The following is a 25,576-nucleotide window of genomic DNA, read 5'->3' as shown; positions in this document are numbered from 1 at the left end:
AGCCAGAAAGAACAGGGTACACCACACACAAAATCATTACCGCATTCGCCCTAATTGGACGGTTATGGGACGAGACCCACCAAAACCCGCCCCAGTAATATCCCTGGTCCTCGAGTAGACCATTCGAATGCGGATGCATGTAACACCCCCATACTCCAAGTGCCTTACCAGGACCACTCAGGTATAAGGATACTACCATCTCGGTTGCCCGAGGCAATGAATATCATAAGACAATAAAGAAACGTACTTTAAAAGTAAATACAGTTTAAGTGATTACATGCTCAAAACCAAAACTGATAAAAGGAATTACAACATTCTCAGACGGTCTACTGCTAAAACTATCAAAGCTATAAAACACCGTCTGACACAGCGGAAGACTTCTAACTGCCACGTGATGACTCATCCCAGCTATCCCATACGCGCCATATCATACCTGCTCAATAACTGCTCACCACCCCCGAATGGATCACCACAGTTTTTAAAACATTTAACCGGGGTCAGTACTAATCACACAATTTACATAATCCAACAATAAGATAAACAGACAGCTGAACTGTCACACACATACACACACACACACACACACCACCAACCAATTCCCATCATCTCAATCGATGTCCCTTGGACCAGACCCACCGATGGGGGACCGCAGCCGTTCCCACCTAAGCCCCGCTCATCATACGAGCGATAACCCCGTCCCATTAATGTGCACATCCCCTTCCGTGGCGGGTTCCACGAAGGGCGAAACTAGGGCGTGAAGCCACTCCCGCAAAGGGCCTCACTCAGCCGAGAACGCATCTCGAGAACCAGAGACAACAATCACAATCACAACCGTCACAACACAATTACGATATTAATCAATAATCACAATCAACCACCGTCACAACACAATTACGATATTAAACAGTCAATCTTAACACATCAACAATCATCCCATTATGGGACTAATACTGAGTAGGAAATCCTACCTGGAAAGCACAACAAGCAGACGGTATCTACAGCTGTATCAAAAGCCTCCTCTACAAATCCTCCTCCTATCATACATACACATAATCACTACCAATCATAATCTACAACAAAACTCCCAAATCCCCATATTAGGGTTTAACCAACTTAAAGGAAAAACTATAAAAACGGTACGTAGATCTTACCCTCGACGCAAGGATCACAACGGTATAAAGAAAGGTAGAATCCGACTTTCTAAACTCCGGAATTTGCCAACAATGCGATAGATGCGAAGAACGATGTTTTGTTTTCTCTCTTGACAGTAAATAGGTTTAAAAGTGTTTAAAGAATAGTGACGGAAAAGATTATATACCCAATCGCATTATTAACAAAGCCCGACGAATCAATACCCCGTAAATCGGCTACTCGATCGAGTACCCAAGGTACTCGATCGAGTACCCCCCCTACTCGATCGAGTGCCCCAGCTACTCGATCGAGTACCCAACAGGTCAGAAACTATTTTATATCGCCACTTGCCCTTACTCGACAGAGTAAGGGCTACTCGATAGAGTACCCCCAAGACCTATAAATACGGAGTATTACAGTCTTCCCTCCTTAAAAAGAACTTCGTCCCCGAAGTTCAACCCATACATAAAAACAAACATACTAACTCGATCAAGACACAACAATGTGACTAAGAACTCAAAGCAAAACTCCAACCCAAACATGAACTCGTAACACCAACTTCACTAACTATTCCTACCTCCACAACATGGCTCACGATATCGTATCAACTCCATTATATCTCTCTCAACACTAACTCCATACCCTACCAAAATACTCATAACATCAAACGGAATGTTACATTCTACCACCCTTAAAAAGAACTTCGTCCTCGAAGTTTACTCACACTCATAAACATCCTCATCCAACTGCCAAGACTATCGAACTCATAACCATCATCATCCAACTGTCAACACTATCCAAATATTCTCACACTCCTAAACATCGAACTACTACCAGTACGGTCATGACCTTTAACAAAATTAACCACAACACGAATCAACCTTTTATTCGACATCAAGACTCAAACTTCCAAATATATTACCATATGCACACCCATCAAAATCTATTTTATCACATCCTACTCCTCTTAAAATAAATGTTACGTCCTCGTAACTCACTAATACTAAATCCGAGATACATCTTATTACCCTCTTTACCACCACATGTGCAAGATAACCGTTTATAAACCAAACACTCACCATTCTTATATTCAAGGCTCCCATACATAAACATTTCTCATTCCTCAACTCATTCGGCATAGCACCTAACCTATACCATAAACTCATAGCAAAATCACCATACTAACTCTCCATTATTACTGCAAAACAACATACCTCTCTATGTAAAGCACCTATCACGATACTAACTCACGATCCACACTCGTTACGTATACTCACATTAGATCCTCAAGTTCTTTCCTTCATTACCGCAAAACTCATACATAACTTAATATGACACTAATTCCTCCAACACCCTACACTCACTGTCTCAACAAAGGATTATAAACCACCTGCATCTTTTAGGTCATTACCACATATGCTTTACGAATCACTTGCCATTACTATGTCCACTAAAGCCTTATCTAGAACAAGATCAAAAGTACTGTAACAATTCCTGACAACTGTGTCCCATCAACAGAACATTTCTATACCATGACAACCACGAAAGCATATACAACTCTCTTTATATTAAACTCTACCCTCCTTCTCAAACTGAAACTTGTAAGAAACACCAGCAAATAAAACAACAGTCTATCTGTCCAAACTGAAACTCATAGGCAACAACAACCAACAGAAAAACAATTTACGTATAACTGGTATATACTTTCGAAACTCGAATCGTAATCATCCTGCCTACTCCACCACAACCGGTGACGGCATCACAACACCGCCACCAACAGCCACACCGTAGTGCGAAAATACCCGCATCACAACACTAAATATCGTGCCCGGATCACCACCCGAGGCACCACAACCGCATCGATAGACATCACACCATACACAATCTCGTAAGTACTGACTCAACATAACTTCTTGAACAAGAAAAACTTACTCAAATCCACTTTGCTAAATCACAAAGCAACATATTATATGAATTAAACAGATAATAACCTCATGAATATCATCCCCTTACCGCATCACGCAATCAACATATATCATGAATACATACAAGTATAACCAGTCATGCCAGATCGATCAAATTATTACCCTTTTGAATATCATTCAATTAAATTACCGTATCCAACATATATTACAGAACATTCAGATAACAACATTATAACTATCACACCATGCTACTTCTTGTGAGGTCAGAACCTCACACAAACATTTATATATAACATAGACCCATAATCACATCCAACCAATCAATCCTGATCACGTAAGTTACCACTCGACAAAGGTTACCTGTCACCCGAGCTTAACTCGCATGCCCCTCATCACATTCTTCCATTTGCATACCCAACACCTTCTGCCATACATAGCCATACAGCTAACACTCATTATGAGAAACAGCCTCCCAAGACTATGTCTTATACTTCCTCACAACCATACTTATCAATTCAGTCTCTACAAAATCAGCCTCTTTAGAATTACCATCTCTCTAACATACCGTCACCCTTAACCACTAATCATAAACCATAACACTACCATTGTCCGGACATCAAACCTCTTCACTCATCTCTAAACATCACGATTTCTTTCCTATCTTTGGTTAACATCCCAAACAACAAACATCAAACCCATCAACAAAATTACCTCAATATTATTCCCAACACTATCTTATTTGTATTGTCATCCAACTCTCCACCAAAATCTCATATCATGCAGATATTCTACTAACTTCGTACTTTCCTTGATTCCTCAAAACTCAAGACTAATCATGTTGTCCTGAAACTTCCGTATAACCATTAACTTACTTACTCTTGATAATATCATACATCCCGATGATTCCTTACTTTTATCTCACATAACTCCGATGAACATTTTACTCAGCTTACTGTTATCCTTCTTTTCTCTTTATACTCAACAATTCCATTTACTATCTCAACTCCTTATTACTTCTACTTAACCATTTAGTGCTCCAATTACCCTCTCATCGCTCCAAAACTCAAATCTCATCATTTCATATCGATATCATCTCACTCTTTCTTACCATGGATCTTCTCTTATTATGCTATCACTCACACTTGCCACTAATCTATCCATAAAATCAACGTTCACTGTTCAAACAATTGCATCTCCTTCGTACATCTCTAGAAATCAAAATTCTTTTTATACCCTTAATTGCCCAAGGAAATCACACATTAGTTTTATCTCTTAATAAACCAAATCTCCCAAACTCACTCACTGTGTGCAAATCTACCTCGCGACATGTTTCCATAAAGTTCATTGTTTCCCACTCTTCTCAACCCCCTTCAAAACGAACTTTCACTACATATATCCATAACCTACACGACTCCTAACCATCTCCCTCCATAATTATTTACACATCTCAAGCTGCCATCATTTGCGTCCCTCATTTCAATCTTTTCATTCTCACGTTCCATAAACTCACATCATCCCTTGCCCACATTCATGTACTTTTACATTACTCAACATACAAACATATCGCTCACCTCATCTCACAAAACATGCTCTATGTCTCAATTAAGCCATAACGATCTTTCTTTTCTTTTTCCACTATCTATCACAACCACATATAGCTCGTCTCCTCCTACCAAACTCATGCTCACCAAAAGGTGCCACTCACCACCCCATAGGATGGGGTAACTTACGTATCAGGACCAACATACATGTAAAAGAATGCATAAAGAAGCAAAATAACCACTTTGAATTAAACATAATATGCAACGAAGTCAAAAGATAAGCATATGACCCAAAACAAGGGTCACTAGATCGAGTACAGGCCACTCGATCGAGTAAGGGACTTACTCGATCGAGTAGGTCAAGATCAGAAGCACGTAAAACAAATCACCAGGGCTACTCGATCGAGTAAGTAACGTGCTCGATCGAGTGCCCCCTTACTCGATCGAGTACCAAGGATACTCGATCGAGTACCTCAATTCTCAGCACTGTCCAGTTTTCGTAAAACAGTCATAACTCACTCATTTCTTGGTCATTTTGAGCGTGTGACGTATCGTTAGAATCGTAAAAGGACAAGCTATCACCTCCAATTGGAATTACATCAGAATCATTTATGCATCTCAAGTTATAACAGTTTAAAGACAACTTTGCTGTAATCGAAAAACACAACCACTTGATTTTCACTTCCAAGCAACTTAAACAACAACAAGGCAAACAAAACAACTCAATGCTCATAAAACCAGTATTCCTAATCACATGTTACTATCTTCAAAAGCCAAGCAACAACATTCATCATGCACATAGATTATTTAACTCATTAGTCATGTACTAACCGCATGCTTTAAATTTCATAACTTTTCGTAACACAAAACATTCTCATACATTACAAATCCTATTCCCATGTTGCTAATACAACAACATTACAATTACACTTCGTCACCTAAACATATTCATAATCACAAAATTCATATTCTTATGCAATTGCTACTCCATCTTTTCCAATCAATTATCTATTTCTAACACATTACTCATCATTCTCATGCACTTTTCTAACAATTCCAACCAACATTGTAAACCAACTATCATGCAACATGGTTTCAATCAACAACATACGAAATCACATTATCACCATCTTTTCTACACATTCCCTATTCTCCACATACATACATCCACTGATTCATGCCACACATCACTCCGTAGGTACACAAAGCACAAGGTAAACACATAGCGATCCCGACTCATATCCCATGTGACCGGTTCAAAATTATAGGGCGAGTTCGCGACTTTAGGACGTCTCCCAAGTCTTTGCATTAGCTCCTACAACCTTTACCCCGGATTCATTTTAATTGACTCCCTATGTTCATTAGGTTCATTGGTTACAGGTTTCAGGATCGTCGCTCTGATACCATTTGTAACACCCCCATACTCCAAGTGCCTTACCAGGACCACTCAGGTATAAGGATACTACCATCTCGGTTGCCCGAGGCAATGAATATCATAAGACAATAAAGAAACGTACTTTAAAAGTAAATACAGTTTAAGTGATTACATGCTCAAAACCAAAACTGATAAAAGGAATTACAACATTCTCAGACGGTCTACTGCTAAAACTATCAAAGCTATAAAACACCGTCGACACAAATGAAGACTTCTAAGCGCCACGTGATGACTCATCCCGGCTATCCCATACGCGCCATATCATACCGCTCAATAATCGCTCACCACCCCGAATGGATCACCGAGTTTTTAAAACATTTAACCGGGTCGTACTAATCACACAATTTACATAATCCAACAATAAGATAAAAGACAATTTGAATCACACACATACACACACACACACACACCACCAACCAATTCCCATCATCTCAATCGACCGTCCACCTTTGGACAGCCCGCGATGGGGGACCGCACCGTTCCCACCTAAGCCCCGCTCATCATACGAGCGATAACCCTGTCCCATTAATGTGCACATCCCCTTCCGTGGCGGGTTCCACGAAGGGCGAAACTAGGGCGTGAAGCCACTCCCGCAAGTGACTTCACTCAGCCGAGAACGCATCTCGAGAACCAGAGACAACAATCACAATCACAACCGTCACAACACAATTACGATATTAATCAATAATCACAATCAACCACCGTCACAACACAATTACGATATTAAACAGTCAATCTTAACACATCAACAATCATCCCATTATGGGACTAATACTGAGTAGGAAATCCTACCTGGAAAGCACAACAAGCAGACGGTATCTACAGCTGTATCAAAAGCCTCCTCTACAAATCCTCCTCCTATCATACATACACATAATCACTACCAATCATAATCTACAACAAAACTCCCAAATCCCCATATTAGGGTTTAACCAACTTAAAGGAAAAACTATAAAAACGGTACGTAGATCTTACCCTCGACGCAAGGATCACAACGGTATAAAGAAAGGTAGAATCCGACTTTCTAAACTCCGGAATTTGCCAACAATGCGATAGATGCGAAGAACGATGTTTTGTTTTCTCTCTTGACAGTAAATAGGTTTAAAAGTGTTTAAAGAATAGTGACGGAAAAGATTATATACCCAATCGCATTATTAACAAAGCCCGACGAATCAATACCCCGTAAATCGGCTACTCGATCGAGTACCCAAGGTACTCGATCGAGTACCCCCCCTACTCGATCGAGTGCCCCAGCTACTCGATCGAGTACCCAACAGGTCAGAAACTATTTTATATCGCCACTTGCCCTTACTCGACAGAGTAAGGGCTACTCGATAGAGTACCCCCAAGACCTATAAATACGGAGTATTACAATGCATGTCGTATACATAAGCCATATCTATAAATATTATTAAAAGGGTAAACCTTAAAAGCCACGTAGACAATGTCACCTCGCATTACTAAATGACACCTTGCATAAACAAAATTCCACGTCACCAATTATAGAAAGCCACGTCATTATTTCTTATTTAAAAAGAAAATAAAATTGAACCATTAAATGCAAATAGCATAAGAAACATTAACTTTGGCTTTTTTAATTTTTAGATAAATTAAACAACCATTAAAAATAAATTCATACTAAATTTAAAATTTTTATGTTTGTTGTTAGAATATTTTAAGCAACAAATAAATATCACATAATTATAATTTTAAACCATTTATAAAATAACAAATAATTTGTAAATATTAAGAGCAAATAATAACATACTTAACATTACACATGAATATTTTAATTTTTAAAACTAGAATAGGTTAAACGAAAAATTAAAAATTTACATCACTCTAATTTTAAATTGTTTATATGTGCAACTCCCTCTTAAATCTTATTGCAATAAACTTGCTCAATTTTGTTAAATTTGATAAATAAATAAATCTATAAATATAATTTATAAATAAAAGGCAAGGCAAAATATCCACCTCTTTTAGTTTCGTAAGATAACTCCCTAAACAATTATCATGCAATGTGAATTTTGTAAAAAAAAAAGAAAAAAAAACCTTTTACATTTCATTTATATTTACTCTATATTTATGTCTATAATAAATATGCTAATAATGAAAACGAATACTCAAAAGTCATGAAACCTTTTTACATATTTATGTATATATTAACTTTGATAATAATAATAAAAAAAAGTCTAAAAGTCATAAAATGCATTCTCATTTGGCTATATAAATGTTTTATGGAAGGCAGCTTTTGTGAGCCAAAATTCAAGTCAAAAGTTTTTTTACCCCTATTGCCAAAAGAATTATATGTATGTGTCAATAATCTTTCTTATCATTGTATCAACATCAAGGTAAGTGTATTAAGGTTTTAAATTAATAATTTATTTATTTATTTTTAAGTTCCATTGGTTTGAAGTAATCTTCACATTTTTAACTTTAATTAATAATTTATTTATTTTATTTTTTTTCATTTAGAAGCTATCAAAATTTGTGGAGTTGAACTATTCAAAGGTAAATATCTTTATAATTCAATGCCTATTTCTTATCTTATTTAAAAGAAAACTTAAATCAATAACGATAAGGTTAATATTACATAAATCAAATTCCACCAATTTATTTGTTATTAATCACTCATTGGATTTTTTTTTTGTATGGATAGTTAATTGGAGAAAGAAGACTATATGAAGAAGAGAAATACTATAATTGCTTAAACAAATACTCCCTCCATTACACTCAATACTATGTTATAAACTAACTACAAGATTGACAACATGAATGTGAATGAGTAATTGTTTTTAGGTTCATAATTTTTTTGGTATTGAATGAAATTGGAGTTGCGAGGATCTCAATCTTATTAACAAGTTGGACAAAAAAACCTCTTTTGGTATTGATAATAGCTAAATATAAATTATTGTCTAATACTTATGCGTACATGTCATATTATCTTGTGTGTATGTCTTATAACACAAATGAGATTGCAATGAGATTTGTAGTAGGCTACCATTTAACTCATTTTTTATCTTTTATGCAAAAATTTAAAATTTAGGAATTTTGATAAATTGATATAAACGATATATTAAGATTATCTTTTATTAAACTTCATAATTATGCTATTATTAGAAATATGATTTATGAGAATTAAAAGATTGAGAAGATAAAAAGTCCTATAATTCTATATCTTCTTAACTCCTTACATTTTGAGATTTATTATTCTAAAAAAAAAGGATCAATAATTTAATATTATGGATTAATTTACTCTTTCGTCTTCACGTACTAACTTTATTGGCCTAAATGACAAAGGGACATTCAAGCTTTCACATAGAAAATTTAGTACATAATCTATACAATCTAATTAAAAGGTAATCTTAAGCATTTATCATGAATTACTGGACTTATTAAAAGTAATTATTTTTTTTAAAACCACATGTTATTAGAAAATTAAACAAAATAAACAATTAAAGTACAATATATAGGTTTGAAAATAAATCAAAGTTGTCAAAGAAATAAGACACTAACCGACTAACTTTTATGTATTCCAAGATTATATTTTTTAAATGGATCAACTAATTGCTCAGACAAGTATAAATAAAAAGATAAAAATAACAAAATTAAAAAAGATAAACCCGTGAATTTCACGGTCACGGTCACAAACCTAGTTTTTTTTTTTGTCTAAATCATCCGGTAATCCGAACCACATTGGACCGACTAATCCGGATTTCGGGGCGTGTCCAAGGATTACGGTATTTAAACCCCTCCCAATCGCAGTTGTGGGGGATGGATCCGCAGACCTCCCTACCAAACGCAACCCCATGCTACCACTGCGCCAATCAACAGATAAACCCGTGAATTTCACGGTCACAAACCTAGTTGGAGTATCGGAACACTTCCTTCTTCTCCTTCGCGTCCACCTCGTCTCTCCATCTCCCAAATTGGAGGTTCTGTAAGGCATAAAGATGTCGGCAGTGTACGTATTGGAGCCACCAACAAAGGGTAAAGTTGTACTCAACACATCTTACGGTCCTATTGACATTGAACTTTGGCCTAAGGAAGCTCCTAAAGCTTCTCGCAATTTTGTCCAGCTTTGTCTCGAAGGTTACTATGACAACACCATCTTCCATCGCATTATCAAGGGTTTCCTCGTTCAAGGTGGCGATCCCACCTCTACCGGTGTCGGTATGTCTTCTTGTCTTGCTTCTTTTTCTTCCAATTGCTTTAATTTATTGGTGTTTGAGTACGTGATTCAAAAATTAGGGATTACACTTTTCCATTCTTTGTGTTGTTCAGATGGGTTTTGGTTGTTTATGATCAATTCAAGTGGATTTTTGTTAGAAATTGATTTAGTTTATTGCTGTTTGAGCATGTGATGGTAAAATTAGGGTTTTTCTTTTTTCATTCTTTATGTTGTTGAGATGGGTTTTGATTATTTATGATAAATTGAAGTGGGATTTTGTTATTGATGTAATTTATGGGTTTTAAGCTTGTAATGCGAAATTTAGTTTCCTTCAACTGATAATATTTTGCTTATCCTAAATGCCCCCAATCTCTTCATCATAGTGCTCATTGTCTCCTTCTTTCTTTGCTGATGTGCTGCAGGTGGTGAAAGCATATATGGGGGACCATTTTCTGACGAGTTCCATTCCCGTCTACGTTTCAATCACAGGGGATTAGTAGCATGTGCTAATGCTGGTTCACCGCATTCAAATGGAAGTCAATTTTTCATGACATTAGATCGTTGTGAGTGGCTTGATAAGAAGAATACTATATTTGGGAAGGTAAGGTAATATTTTCCTTTTTTCGTTTTGAGATGTTGCAGCATATTGTAGCTTCCTTTCTTTTTGTATTTACTTGCCCTTTTTTACATGGAGGAAAAATTTAGAAAGGCTACTTAGGCAAGAGTGGTGTATCTACATAATTTGTTGATTTTAAATTCGTAGATCACTCTCCTGATCTTGTCTGTCTCCATGTCCTGGTGCAAAGCGGTCTGTCTCTAGAGAGTCTAGACTGGTAAAATTGTCGTCTTGGTGCGGTTAGTCTAACAAAAGCATTATTTTATTGAAGAGGGAATGAGATATATTGTGAAGCGTTTTCTTGGTGAATTCTCCCTGCTGTCCATCAGTCACAACTCACACGGCATAGTTCACTGACTTGAGCCCCTTGGCGCTCTAATCTATTTATATAAGAAAATGCATCAGCGTAGCGGTAATACATGTTACTTGCAGCTGCATTATTGAAGACAAGCTTTATTCGCAAGTGGAGATGCGTTTTATTTTGATAGAGGATACTGAGGTTCTGATGCATTGAGCTTTACTTTTAAATTTGAATAGCCGGGACGCCAAGAATGGTGTAGGTGGGTAGAGGAAAGGTTTAAGGGATGTGTAAGTAGATGATAAATGTTAACTGTGAACAAAAACAATGAAAAGTAGACTAAAATCATTATATCCTATTGGCGAGGGCTCAAAAAGGTTCTTATAATGAAGATGGCTGTCCACTTTTGTCTAGGCCCTGTCGTTAATTCTTCTGGATGTTGCAGGTCACTGGAGATTCCATATTCAATCTTCTTAGGATTGGAGAAGAAATTGAAACTGATAGTCATGATCGTCCTTTGGATCCTGCCCCCAAGATAACTTCTGTTGAGGTTTGTGTTTTCTGTCCCTATGATCGTAGCAGTTTTTCCTTCTTTTTCGTGTTTTGTTTTAATTTTTTCACTAGCTTTCTCTTTTTTTTCCATTGTTGTAAATCTACCTTTTTTTTTTCGCTGGGGAAAAGAGTTGTTATCGAACTGAATTCAGAATTCAGTACAGTTATTTAGTAGCCTCAGTTAAGTGGCTGCGATTATGCAAATTGAAATGTGAATGTGTATGATCTGTATCAGATTGGTATTTTTGCTTGTATTCTCTTTTAAATAATAATTAGTAAAAGATGTACTTAAACATTTGCTTCAACATTTTACACCTGAACTGTTCTCATTGAAATAGGTAATATGGAATCCCTTTGATGATATGGTTCCCAGAGAAACACACAAGAAGTTGCCCGAGCCAGTAGCTGATACAGAAAGCAAGAGTTCAAAGAAGAAAGCTGTGAAGTGAGTTGAATTATATTGCTATTACCATGAGTGCTTCTGATTGTATTACTTCCGTATCCTATTCAAAATGTAATGTGAAATGGTACATTTTGTAACTGCAGAAAGCTAAACTTACTTTCATTTGGAGAGGAAGCTGAAGAAGAAGAAAAGGACTTGGCAGCTGTTAAGCAAAAAATTAAGAGTAGCCATGATGTTTTGGACGATCCTCGTCTGCTGAAAGAAGGAACTACTTCTAAAGAACTGGTAATAAGACACCATATGCTCTAAACTTTTTTTTCCTGTGTGTGTGTGTGTGTGTGAAGTGGGGTGTAGATGTAGATGTAGATGTAGGGTAAAGGTTGGGTGTGTGTGGGTGTGTGTGTTGATTCAAGAAAAGAACGGTGTCAGATGTTGCTGTCTTGGGATGTAAGCGCATAACTGCGAGAGGAAGTTAATGCAGCCCTTTGAGTGAAATGAGTATATAATGAGGAGAAGTGGGGTGTAGATTTAGATGTAGGGTAATGGTTGGGTTGAGTGTTTCACTGTTTTGGTACCGAGGAAATCATGAGTAGAAATGGCATGATATGGGCAAGACCACGGAATTCTTAATGTTTAGTGGCTAAGTTTAAAAGTAGTTCAGATAAAACTACTTGAGAGAATGTACACATTTGAAGTTTTGGCATGCAATAGCTTCTTCACAAGTAATAAGATAGCTTTCTTGTCCTCAATGTGGTATGAGGGTTCTAAATTTCTTCTCATATTACTGTGGCATTCTGTTTCTGCGTAATATTTTGGTGGATGTTCCTTGAACATTATGCGAAGAATTGTACTTCTGCATTTTGAATTGATAAATTGGTGGATCTTATATTTTCTTTTCCTCCTGTTATGAAATAAACAAAATGGTTGACAGAATTTTTATGTATTTCTGCATTTTGAATTGATAAATTAGGGAATTTGTGGCACAATTTCATAGTGTACTAGTATTGGTGCCCGGCTTCGCCCGGGCTACCTCTACTTACCATTAATTTTTTTTTCATTAATAAAATTACTTAAGGTTGCATAACCCATAAATTTATCATTAATATATTTTTCTATGACATATCCTAAAATTACGATGAAATAAATTTTAAGACAAATTCACTACTCCCACTATAAATATTTTACTCTTATCAATAAAACAATAGTAATAACATTTCACTACTTGCCCGTAATCATTGTTACTTTCACTCCCCCGCCGTAATTATTGTTACTATCACTACTGCCGCATTAATGTTGATAATTTCACTACTCCCGCGGTAATTATTGTTACTTTCACTATTGCCGCATTAATATTGATTATTTCACTGCTCCCGTTGTTGTTTCTTTCACTTTCACTAATTTCGCTAATAATATTGTTACTATTCAAATAAGTGATTACTATCATATAACTATATCAATGGTACTACAATTCTTTTCTTTACTGACGAAATTCCTTTTACTACTTTGGCATGCAATTTTAATAGGATTATATATTTATATAAATATATTACATATCTGCACTAAATCAAATCGAAAGAATTATGCTATATTATATATTATGGAATCTAACTTGAATTATTTATAACCTACTTATATTATATTTTTGTATGTTAAATAATTAACATCTCTATACATCTAATAAACTATAAAGTTTAATAAAATTGCATCGATTTTAAATTTAATATATATTTTTATGATGATAATAATTAATACCATAAGTGTGCATGTTTATACTAATTAATTATTTTATTTTAAGGAAATTAACCATCTACTACTCTTCTGTAAATATTTAGGAAAATTATCAAGCATCTTCTTTCTTTTAGTCTTCCTTGAAATTGACCATCTTAACTAATTATTTTATTTTAAGGAAATTGACCATGTTTTAGTCTCTTACAAATGTTTAGGAAAATTATCAAGATTCTATATAATTTAATTTTAACTATATAATATTTGCATTGAGATCCCTTAATTGGGTCCATCACACGGTGCTAGTAATTTAAAACTATATAGTATAATTAATTTGTATAACTTTCTTTAATTACATTGAAGTCCCTTGGTTTCTGGATTTAATATATAGTATTGATTGATTGGGTAATCAGCTTCGCATCTCTGTTTTAAATCAAAACGGGTCAAGTTGTGTACATCTGACATCCTTTACCCCGTGTAGTGGTTATAGGGGTACATTTGATCCTTTAATGGTTTTAAATCAACACGAGCCTTTGAGGGGGCGTTTGGTACGGGGTTTACAGGAAAGGGAAAGGGAAAGGGAAAGAAATCCCCTGATTCCCTTTGTTGTTTGTTTTATGATTTTTGCCATTTTCTTTCCCTCCTTCATTCACATCCATACCCCATAACCTCTCTAACTCCATTACCCCCCCCCCCCCCCTCGCCGCAAGGTATGAGATTCCTTTCTCTACCTCCTCTTATCTCACATGACTACCACCATAGCCATAACCGCATACGCCACCACAACCATCAATACCACCACCACTGTCGACGTCAGTCTCCCGCCCATTCGCCGGCCGACTGCCTCTCTTCTCCTCCTCGTCGGAGACTCGTTCTAGGCCGACGACGCCACCCTCAAACCACCAGATCTGGTGTTTCAAGGGGCGGGGAAACTGGTCCGGTGGTGTTTAAGTGGTGATTATGGATGTTGGTAGTGATTTCGAAGGGTGGATGAAAAGAAAGAGGTAAACTTTCGTGGAGGTGGGTGGACGCGTTGCTGGTAGGTATAACTCGCCGGTGTCCGGTACAACTTGCCGGCTGCCGACGACCTCATGCTTGCCGGTGTGGCCCCTGTTGGTGGTGGTTGGTGTTGAGTGCTGGTGGTTGATGGTGGTGGATGGGTGTTGGTAGTTCTTGTTTTTCGGTTTTAATTTTTTTTGTGATTCCCTTACATTTTAAACCAAACAAGAAGGTAAATCAAAGGGATTTTCTTTTCTTTCCTTACCTTAGCCTTTATTTCCCTTTCTAAATTTCACTCTCTTTCCCTTTCCCGTACCAAACTCGCCCTGAGTTATTAGGGTAATGCTATTACTAGTTTAGATCCCGCGCAATGAATGCGCGGTATTTATAGAGTGTTTATTTTTGTATTACAAACACCTCATTAATTTTTCACATTTCACGTCATTATATTTTGACATGGGAAAAAATTGAACTGTAAAATTATTCAAGAAAACTGAGTAATATTGAACTGTAAAATAATAGCGGTATCTCATTAATTGTTCATTTTTCTCGTTGTTATATTTTGTTTCGAGCAAAAAAAATAAATTAAAAAAACTGAAAATTAATCCAAAAAAATTGAGTAATTTGATGAAATGTATTTTTTTTAAAGTATTTTTTATACCGCAAAGCTAATGATTCCAATTTACAAATTCTCTCAATTTTTTTTGTTTTGAAAGTAATCAAAACGATTTATAGTTTCGTTTATACATAGTATGAATAGTATGAGTCAAGTCATTTTCAAATAATAGCATCAATAAAAGATTTAATAGTTTATAGTTTTATAGAGTATTATTTATACATTAATTAAATTATTATAGTTTAGTGTTTAGTGAAAATTATATAATTGATAAAAGATTAATTTTGATGAAAAGAATTATATAATGAAATACATTATACTTGTTAATTTCCTTATTTAGTGAATAAATTAAATTATCAATATCTTCCTTATTTAAAAATATGTTTTTGGAGGGAAAATTTGTGATTTCACCTATTCTTTTAGTAAATAGGGGATTGCTCTTATTGGATTTTCCTTTAGTATTACATTTAATTAAAATTCTGGGTTTTTGGAGAGGCCAACTGGGATTATTTAACCTCTTTTTTATTTTTATTTTTTAAAGTTGATCAGTTTCTTTGAGAATTTTTATTCTAAGCTATTTGATGTTATGCAGAATCCAGATGAACTCAAGAATGCCAGAGAGTTGCAGTTATCTGTCAGAGAAGCTTTGAGCTCAAAGAAGGAAGTGTCACACAAAGAGACAGCTGACAAATCTCGTTCTTTTAGTGACAGCGAAGGCAATGATGATGATGATGAAGCTGGTTTTGATGCCCGAATGCGGAAGCAGATACTGAGGAGAAGGACGGAGTTGGGAGATGTCCCCACCAAGCAGAAGTCAAAGAGTGGTATATATACTTTCTTCCATACCTTAAACCTACACTTAGCTGCATGATAGTATAATTTTTTAATGAGAAAATTGGGAATTAGAGCCTCTACTGTTTCTGTAAGGCCCTATCTCATTTTCTTATCTATATTGTGTGTTCATTCCAGCCTCCAATATTTTTTTTATTTGCATCACCAAGAATCTCATTACTTCTTTCACCTCTCCAATTTCTGCCTCTTTTGCATCTCAGGTGGTCGAAAGTCTAGGGATCAAGAAGAGTCAGCTCCAACTCCAAGGTGACTGACTTTTTTTGGTTTGTCTTGATCTATATGCTTTTTTCGTCCTTTTAAGCAGTTACACACCACACTTTATTTTTACTAGCACATTTCAGATGCATAATATAGGGCCACATGTCATCGCCGCATTACTGTTTCTAAACATTGATCAGTTATGGTATTTACTTTATTTTACCCTCTGCCATAGTTTGGGAGACCTGCCCTCCTCTCTGTCCTAAGGTGTCGTGCCCTTAATTGTTAAAAGTTAAAACTGCGTTGTTGCTTTTGCGCAAGGTACAGTAGTAAGATGCTTATCATCTTGTATGAAAGACTACCGTGCATTAGTGTGGTCACTGGTGGGCTTGGTGGCTATTTGACAGTTAGTGGTGGCGATCAGGTTACTTGGGTTGGTTTTGGGCTGGATGGAGACGTGTGAGTCCTTTGGGTAGAGTTTGGTTTAGTCGGATCATTATCCGGTGAGTTGATAGATATTTCATCGTTTGTTTTCAAATTGCCAAATGCCAACAATACTTGCATGATTAGTGTTGTCGCAAGGGATACTATTTTGTTTTTCAGTCAAAATTACTTGGTTAAATTCAATTTCAAGTATTTGTTTTTTAATCAGTTTAAGCTAATTTGGTTCCAAGTCCTTTGCGATTGAGTTATATCTTTCCTTCCTCATTTAATCTCAAGATTCAGGTTTATAAGTTGGACTAGATCCTGTAAAGCGTTCATTCTCTTTTCTTTTGTGGTTGAAATAATCATGGTCACCTTCTTATATTTGTTTCGTACTACAATCCGCCTTTTCTTCTTCTTGGTGGTGGTGGTTTGGATGAAGAGGGAGGTAGTTACATTTTCGAGATTCAAATACATGAGTGCCATGTGATTTTTGTGAGAATGTATGTTGTGGTCAATAATCTGTGTTGTTGATTTGTCGGCTGTTACAAATGCTTTATATTTAATGGCTGGTTTTGGAGACTCTCTGGGGTTGAACTATAGATTCCATTTCTTTTCGTTGGACTCAAATACACGCCTTTTTCAAGTGAATGATTATAGATATGGGGGATATCTTTCTGATTGAGATTATGCTGAAATTGCTTTGAGAGAGCTTTTAGGTCTTTTAGAGTAACTTCGTGCCTTTGGCTATGATTTATTGTATATATCATACCATTATCGCCCATTGGCTGTGCAATAGATTAGTATTCATTCTTATGCCCGGTTTTTTTCTTAAAAAAAAATTCATTATTGGGTATTGACTATTGAGACTTTGGTGGTGCTCAAGTTGTAATTCTTAAGTAAGAGATAAAGAATGAAAAATAAAAGAACAAAGTTCAAAAACATAATAAAAATTAACTAACGGTGAAGTTATGAAATCTGCAAGTTTTCATCTTCAAAATCATACTTCATCAAGGTCGGCTATGCTCCTTTTTATGCTTTGTATTATTTAGAGTTAAATTCACCGTGGTCAAAAGTATGTTATTGTGGTAATTTATATATATTTGTTATTGGAAGATAAAAGCAGTTAAGCAACTAAGGAATTTTAGCTAGCTGAAGGAAGTTGAATGCAGATTAGATTACTCCCTCTTATTCTTTAGAATTGCAACATTTGCTTTTGGCGCAAATTTTTAAGTTGTGACAGGGAAGTGCGTCTCACTCGATAAAGTAATGCCATTTAGCAGAAATCATGACCAAAATAGAAATGTGACAATCCTCTGAATAGGCCAAAATGGAAAATGTAGCATTTCCAGAGAATAAAAACTAGTATTGAAATTCTCTTGTGTTTACGTGCTGCTCTTGCCCTGGATGCTTCATCAAACTGAGCTAGATTTTCGTATAAGCCACTTGGAGCACATTATGCCTCGTAAGGTTTTTTATGTCTGAATTTTGTGATATACTTGGTTGTGTGCTTCTGGGGCTCGAGGAGAGTATGGTGACGGAGAGGGCACAATGGAGGAAAAGGATACATGTGGATTTTTAGTATTTGATGTTTTTTTTGACATATTTATTTAGTGTTTTTTTTTTTTAAAAAAAAAAATAATAATAATAATAATTATTTGTTCTTCTCTCCTTTATTACACTTTTTTACCAACCACTTTCTTATATATTTTACTTGGTTTACTTTAGGGCATTCCAGATCCTTAATTCTATTTCGGTTTTCAAATCGTTTAATCTCTTCTCTCGATTTAAATTTTAAGTTTTTATAAAAGAAATCCGGAATTCGATTTTAAAACCAGTAAGTTTACCTTGACTTTATATTACATTTTCGCTCTCCCTTTTGTGTTTCACTTTTCCATTTTCTATTCGCATTTTGAGGTGTGCGTTCACCCAGTACCGGTTCTAAAAGATGATTCATGTCAGTCGACCCCAATTCATTTTGGGATTAAGGCTCTGATGTTGTTGTTGTTGTTGTTGTTCTCTTTTCTATACTTATTTTGCATCCAAATTTGGGACCTCTCGATGTGAAATATTTAACGGTGCCCTGGGTTAGCTACTCCATTTGACATTTTTAATGAGAAACTTTGATATTTACTTCTCTTTGATCTTGTACAGCTCTTTTGTTCGAGTATCTTTGAACTTCTCTCATAACTGTCGGTATCGATCTCCTTTGTTTTGTTTAGCACCTCTGCTGGAGTTAATTTCTTTTGGAGCGCGTTTATTGCTATGTTCTCGAGCTTTGTTCTTGTGTATTTGTCACTACAATTGTCAGTGTGGTGGCGTTGTGGACTACGCCTAATAGTCAAATCTCGGGTTCTACCGTGTAGTGTGTACGACACTGAGTAGCTGACTCTTGGTAGTATTCCTTTCAACAGGTCTGATCCCGAAAGTGCTGATGAACAAAGAAAAGTAGCAAAACTGGCGATTAAGAAAAAGGGGATTGGATCCGAAGCCAGGGCTGAACGTATGGTTAATGCAGACACGGACCTGCAGATGTTGAATAATGCAGAACGAGACAGATATATGCACAAAGAGAAGAAACGTAGACTCAGAGGGCGTGAAGATGATGTATGTTATTTTTTTATTGATCTTGCATATTTGCCCCTTTTTCCATATTTCCAATGGAGCCAAAGACTCATTACTCTTTGGTTCTGGATTATGATGGAGTAAAGCAAAATGGCTCACTAAAGTGGCTCTGCTTCTTTCTCTTGTGAAGTAGCAGTCCTTCGATGTAGTTCCCGACGCAATTTTCATCTTGGGTCATTCGGAAACAGCCTCTTTGTGTTTCTAACACAAGGGTAAGACTGCGTACATCCGACCCCCCCTTACCCCGCAATTTGCGGGAGCCATTGAGGCACTGGGGTAATGTTGTTGCATATTTCCCCCTCCATTTTTCCTTATTTGGTTGCTTCATGAGAAAATTGTATATACTCTTTGGGCTTATTTAGTTAGAAAAACACCCCTGTCTTTAATCAAAAGCATAAATTGGTTCACTTGCATTTTTATGGTTAAAAGTTTTAAGCAATTGGCCCACCTGCACTTTAGCACCTTTTCTTGATACTGCTCTTGCAGTTTGACGTAGACTTCAAGAGTACCATTTGGATGACCTTGTCCTACAAAAGGCTGCGCCGTTAAGTAATACTTGGAAGTATATCACCGTTCTACAACAACAATGAAGTCTAATTCCAAAATGATTTGGAGTTGGCTAACCTGAACCAACATATCACCATTCCACAGTGAACTGAATTTCACAGTTCACACTCTTAAATGTCAAGTCCAGAGAAATCATATTTCAATTTTTTGCTCCCTGTCTAAAAAAATCTTCAATATAGACCAGAAGCAAATAAGTTATAAGTGATTCTCTTTCGCTAATATCATCACGACACGTAGATTTTGTCTATTAGATGTATGATTAGCTTGCTCATTGTGTTACAAAATGGTAGCTGATGCTCCCTCCTTATATAATATTGTCGCATTAACTAACCTCTTTGCCACTTTTCAATCTGACTGTAATTGCATTCCTTGTAAAATGCTTTATGAAATTTGCATTGATATTCTAAAGTCAAGAATGGAGCCAAAGATTCATTACTCTTTGGTTCTGGATTATGATGGAATAAAGCAAAATGGCTCACTAAAGTGGCTGCACTTCTTTCTCTTGTGAAGTAGTGGTCCTTCGATGCAGTTCTCGACGCAATTTTCATCTTGGGTCATTCGGAAACAGCCTCTTTGTGTTGCTAACACAAGGGTAAGGCTGCGTACATCCGACCCCCCCTTACCCCGCAATTTGCGGGAGCCATTGAGGCACTGGGGTAATGTTTTTGTTCTATTCTAAAGTCAAAAATGTTTTTTAGTCTTCTTTGCTGCTGCTATTGACTTCTTTCAGCTTAATTCTGATGAATATGCCGACCTGCATCCTATAATTCCTCATTTCTTCAAGCTTCACCGTAGATTTGCGGTGTTTTATGTTTTGCCCATGTAGAACCTTATCTTTTGCATATATATTCCTTGTGATGGGTCATTAATCAATAGGCAATGAAGAACTTGAGACTGATTATTGTTTTACAATGCTTTGCTAGGTGCTTGCTAAACTTGATCGATTTAAAGAGTCCCTTAATTCGAAGCATGAGGAACCTCTTGACAAACCTGAAGGTGGGAGTGAGCATGAGCTAGCTGGATGGGCTAAGGTTCAACTCAAGTTTGCGCCTGACTCTGGAAAGGTTATAATTCAAATTTCCTATTATCTTTTCATCTGATTATAGGAGGATGGTAATCAATGTTTATATGAAGGACGTATTAATGAGTAATAAACGGGTAGTTTAGTTTCCATTTCCATGGAGTCAAAGCCATGCTATTTTCGGCTCTCATATATGATGGAATAAAGGGAAACGCTCACTAACTCTGCACTTTTTGTTCTGAAGTAGTAATGCAATCCTAAACGCAATTTTCTCGTCTTTTAATAATTAGATAAAAGGGTTATTGGGTAATAGGGTAGTTTAGTTTCCATTTCCGTGGAGCAAGTCTCACTACTTTTCTGCGTTTAAAAATAATGGAAGAATGTGATGCAATTTTCATTTTGAGTTTCCCAAGATAGCTTCTGTGTTTATTAATATTAAGGGAAGGTTATGTACGAGTATATCATACGCATTAGCCTGTCATAGGCAGAACCTTTTAATCACATAGCTCATAGTTTTGTTTGTTCTGGATATTTCTTGCTAAAACTTCAACCTTGGCCTGTTATAAATTGTCTTCTCATGTTCGCTTATGTTTTCGGCAGAGTACCATGTCGCGTACTGAAGACGTAAACGACTATGCTGTGGTAGATCCTCTTCTGAAGAATGGGAAACAGAAGTTTAATAAGATGATAGCAAAGCAGAAGCGAAGAGAACGGGAATGGGCAGGCAGACCCCTCACCTAATTTCTGGGAGCTCCTTAATAGAAGAAAAAAGGTTACACAGATGGGTGTCTAACATGCCCCGCAGGGTCAGCATGATTGCTTCGAAACTGAAACTAGTAGGCCAGAAGTGCCCTAAAGGCGAATTTTTTTTATGAGCTTCTCGGTACTAATAATCTCAGGTTTATTTTCCTGCCGGTCGACTTATGCAGGAGTGTGACTTATGAGTAGAGTTTTATGGTCATAATATTGTTACTGTAATTTGTATATTATCTCAAACGTCCTATGTTTCAAATTTCAAATTTCAAATGCCAGCTTTCATCAACGCTACTGAAATGTATAGCACTCTCAAATATTTAATCATAGTTTGTATTCGCTACCGATATAATGAAATTCTTTTCGTACCGGTAATTTGTTTACCTATTTTATTTTGAACTTCTCATTCACTTGTTTACCTTTTTTTTTTAGCATAAATAGGAATATAGGATTATACATTCAGTTGTACTATAATCATGGTACAATTAAGGTATAAGAATCCGAGTTTATATGTATTCTTTCTGAGCCAATTTAAAGTTCATGTTTTTAATGTGTTTATGGATGAACTTAATACTTTTTAATAAAGTTCATATTCTTTAACATAAGGGTGAGATTATCAGTCAGACCCTCCCAAGTCATAAGACTGCCACATCAGCTTTCCGCTAACTTTTATTATTTCTTTATTGTTCAGACTTATCTTAGACTCACCTCAGACTTTATACATTATTCGTCAGACTTATCTCAGACTCTACTTTTTCACTCTACTTTATTTTTTTAACAAAAAGAAAGGACACATGTTGTTCACCCATTGGATAATTTTTCTTTAAGTGGGGTCAAGACTCACCCAAAGTCTTAAGTTGAGTCTTTGATTCCTAAGACTCAACTTAAGAATTTGTAAAGACTATGGTAGATTATTGGTAGTCTTGAGTGAGTCTTGTCTCAAGACTTACCAAAGTCTTGTCTCAAGACTACCAATAATCTTACCCTTAAGCTCAGATACTTTATCATAAAGCTCAGATTCTACATCGTAGTTGTATAGTCCATGAATTGCCTTTTTAGATTGGGAAGATTTTTGATGAGCAATTTGATATGACTAGTCATCAACTAAGAATAATAACAAATAATTAGTTATTTCTTGATATTTTTTTTTGACAACTATAAACTGTCATAGAAATAAAACGAGTTTACAAAGTTACAAAACAAACCAGGGGACGGTAGAGACCCCTAAACTACTAGACAACCAACTAACCGTGGTAAAAGTACATGTAGATGAAACTGAAACCGAAAGTCGAATTTTCTTGCTGGGTTGATGAAAATGGTCATCAAACTGGATATGATGATTCTCCTTTCGTTTAATCCGCGTAGTCACTGCAAGTGTCTTGGTGTTCCTGCAAAGAGACGTGAAGGTATCAAAGGAAACAAAAGATCTTCTCTTGTGGTTGAGCTTAGCTCGAACCATTCGATCTCTGCCCTCGCAATGGTCCACACGATGCACACTACGGCTGCAACTCGTGCTTGACTGTTCCCTGACTGCGGCAAAATTAAACTGGACCATAGAAACCTTGCTAATAAGAAAAAAATCACAAGTTAATCGCTTCTTTTTATCGACTTGGAAAATAACCTCCTCTTGAACCAAATAGACACTCTCAGCCCAGAATCTCTAGTTTGGTATGGCTCTTCAGGCGAAGAATAAGAAATGGGAACTGCTGCTTCTCATGAAATATTTTTATGGGGAGTTTCCTTCGGAATATAGTTTTAAGGAGGGGGCGAATCCTTAAGAAAGATAACGATCTTGAGTTAAAGAAGGGGGCTGTAAAACGTCGTCGACGTTTTATAACAAATTGTCGACGTTTTTTTTTTTTTTGAAAAAAAGACACTCTCTACCCTTCCTCTCCCTCTCTCTATTCTATTCTCTCCCAAACCCTCCCAAACAAACAACAAACCTTAAAAAAAAATCAACACTTTGTTCATCCGATCCAATGTCGAACAACGAACAATCCACATCAAACGCTAACAACGATTCATCGGTAAGTAATTAAATACTTATTTTATTTTTCGTTTGAATTGAATTAGTATGATTTGGATTGATAATCGAATTACCTTATGTTAACTTGATATGAATGGTATTTAGCTTGAATCGAAATAGTTTTCATAGAATTAGTATTGAATTACCTTATGACTAGAATTAGCATGAATCGAACATGGACCATGAATCGAATTAGCCATCGTATATTTGTTTGTCGTCAATAGTTAGACTTTGAATTTCACAGTCCTGCATGGATAGGGACGTGAATTTCATTGTCCTGCATGGACATGGACGACTACATTCATCGTCTGGCATGGATATGGACAATGAATCTACACGTCCAGTATGGGCAAGGATAATGAATTTGCACGTCTATTCTATTATGGACGATGAATTTAAACGTCCAGAATGGGCACAAGACAATGAAACTCTACCTATGTTATGGGCATGGACGTGTACTGTTCACGTCTGGCATGGTGCTGGACGTGAAAAGTCATTGTCCGTTCATGGATCAGACTATTAAATTGGTTTTTCGTTTTTTATTTAGTATTTTTTTCCTTATATTTAGGTCGTTTTACATATTTTAACATCTAATCATTATTAATTTTGCGTGTTAAGAGGATTCACTTGAAGTTTTTGGTCAAAACAGTGTTAATTACAACCACCTATTTGAGACGGTAACATGTTTTGCGAATCGGGATGAGGCGTTTGACTGGGCTCAAAAAATAGCGTTTGATAACGGGTGTGCCTTAGTAAAAGCATCAAATGGGTCCAAAAATCGTAAATAACCCGAGTTGTAGGGCTCATACTTTCGTTGTTCAAGGTACGGGTGAACCAGAAAGAAGATCGATCCTGACGAGCCCGATATTCCCGACAAGCCTAAGAAGAAAGGGACATCTAAGCGTGGATGTTTGTTCCGGGTTTGAGCCGTGGAGAACCGGGCTAATGATATAAATGGGAAGGAGTTGATTGTTTGGAACATTTTGACCTTGGAGAGCGATGGATATCACAACCACCAAGTAGCAAAGTACAAAGACGGTGATAGGCGTTTTGCGGGTTTGGATGCCGGAGAGAAAGAGTTCGTGAGGCAACAAGTCCGGGAATCGATTCCCCCGTGAGAGATTTAAAATGGTTCATCAAAGAATCCCCGATAAACCCCAACCTACAAGCACCCAAATTTATAGTGAGGCAAACAAGGTTCGGCGTGAAATTAGAGAGGAACACGGAATAACGCTCAACAAATGTTGGCTCTAGCCGTTGCTGCTATGTATGTGTAATGGTATAAATCAGATCCCGAGACATAGGAGCTCAGTCATGTTTTTATGTCTCATCCGGAAGCCGTTAAACTCTTCCGTGCTTATCCACATGTGGTTCTTATTGACTCTACGTACAAGACCAATGTTTACAAAATTGCTCTTGTTGTGGTTGTTGGTGTAACACCATGTGGTTCTTCCTTCTTAATTGCCACGGTGCTCCTTCCGTCAGAGTCGGAAGACGATTATGGGTGGATGTTGAAGAGATTAGAGGAGCTACTCAGTTGTACAGGTTCATCTATTTCTGCCTTTGTCACTGACCAGGAGTTGGGTTTGATCACTCCTCTTGAGTCCGTTTATCCGAGCATTCCTCACCTTTTGTGTCGTTGGCACTTGAACCGTGCTATGGAGAAACAAGCACTCTCAAAGGAGAATTTGATGAG

At 36.5% G+C, this 25,576-nt stretch overlaps 1 protein-coding gene across 2 annotated transcripts; it reads left to right on the top strand.

Moving 5' to 3' along the window:
* The first annotated feature begins 17 nt into the window (after positions 1-17).
* LOC141612091 (peptidyl-prolyl cis-trans isomerase CYP57) lies at positions 18-22,234 on the top strand. 2 transcript variants are annotated; one of them, XM_074430804.1, is made up of 11 exons: positions 18-159; positions 9,903-10,208; positions 10,629-10,807; positions 11,566-11,670; positions 12,011-12,117; positions 12,219-12,360; positions 16,008-16,239; positions 16,468-16,513; positions 19,303-19,495; positions 21,004-21,144; positions 21,702-22,234. In XM_074430804.1, exons 2-11 carry the CDS (start codon positions 9,989-9,991, stop codon positions 21,840-21,842), a joined length of 1,506 nt encoding a protein of 501 aa, XP_074286905.1. In that variant the 5' UTR covers positions 18-159; positions 9,903-9,988; the 3' UTR covers positions 21,843-22,234. The 2 variants fall into 2 exon arrangements, with proteins under 2 accessions (XP_074286905.1, XP_074286904.1); XM_074430803.1 differs by lacking the exon at positions 18-159 and having other exon boundaries at positions 9,806-10,208.
* Positions 22,235-25,576: the final 3,342 nt, after the last annotated feature.

Source organism: Silene latifolia, chromosome 11 (assembly GCF_048544455.1).
Source record: "Silene latifolia isolate original U9 population chromosome 11, ASM4854445v1, whole genome shotgun sequence".
NCBI lineage: Eukaryota > Viridiplantae > Streptophyta > Magnoliopsida > Caryophyllales > Caryophyllaceae > Silene > Silene latifolia.
Note: the sequence above shows the minus strand (reverse complement) of the source record. Positions and strands in the feature narration are given on the sequence as shown.

What these genes read in the sequence shown, in the direction of transcription:
- LOC141612091 (XM_074430804.1), top strand. Translation starts at nt 9,989, where the DNA reads ATGTCGGCAGTGTACGTATTGGAGCCACCAACAAAGGGTAAAGTTGTA. An exon ending in TCAAAGAAGAAAGCTGTGAA is followed by an intron (nt 12,118 to 12,218) that starts GTGAGTTGAATT and finishes TTGTAACTGCAG; the next exon opens with AAAGCTAAACTTACTTTCAT. An exon ending in TTGCGCCTGACTCTGGAAAG is followed by an intron (nt 21,145 to 21,701) that starts GTTATAATTCAA and finishes TGTTTTCGGCAG; the next exon opens with AGTACCATGTCGCGTACTGA.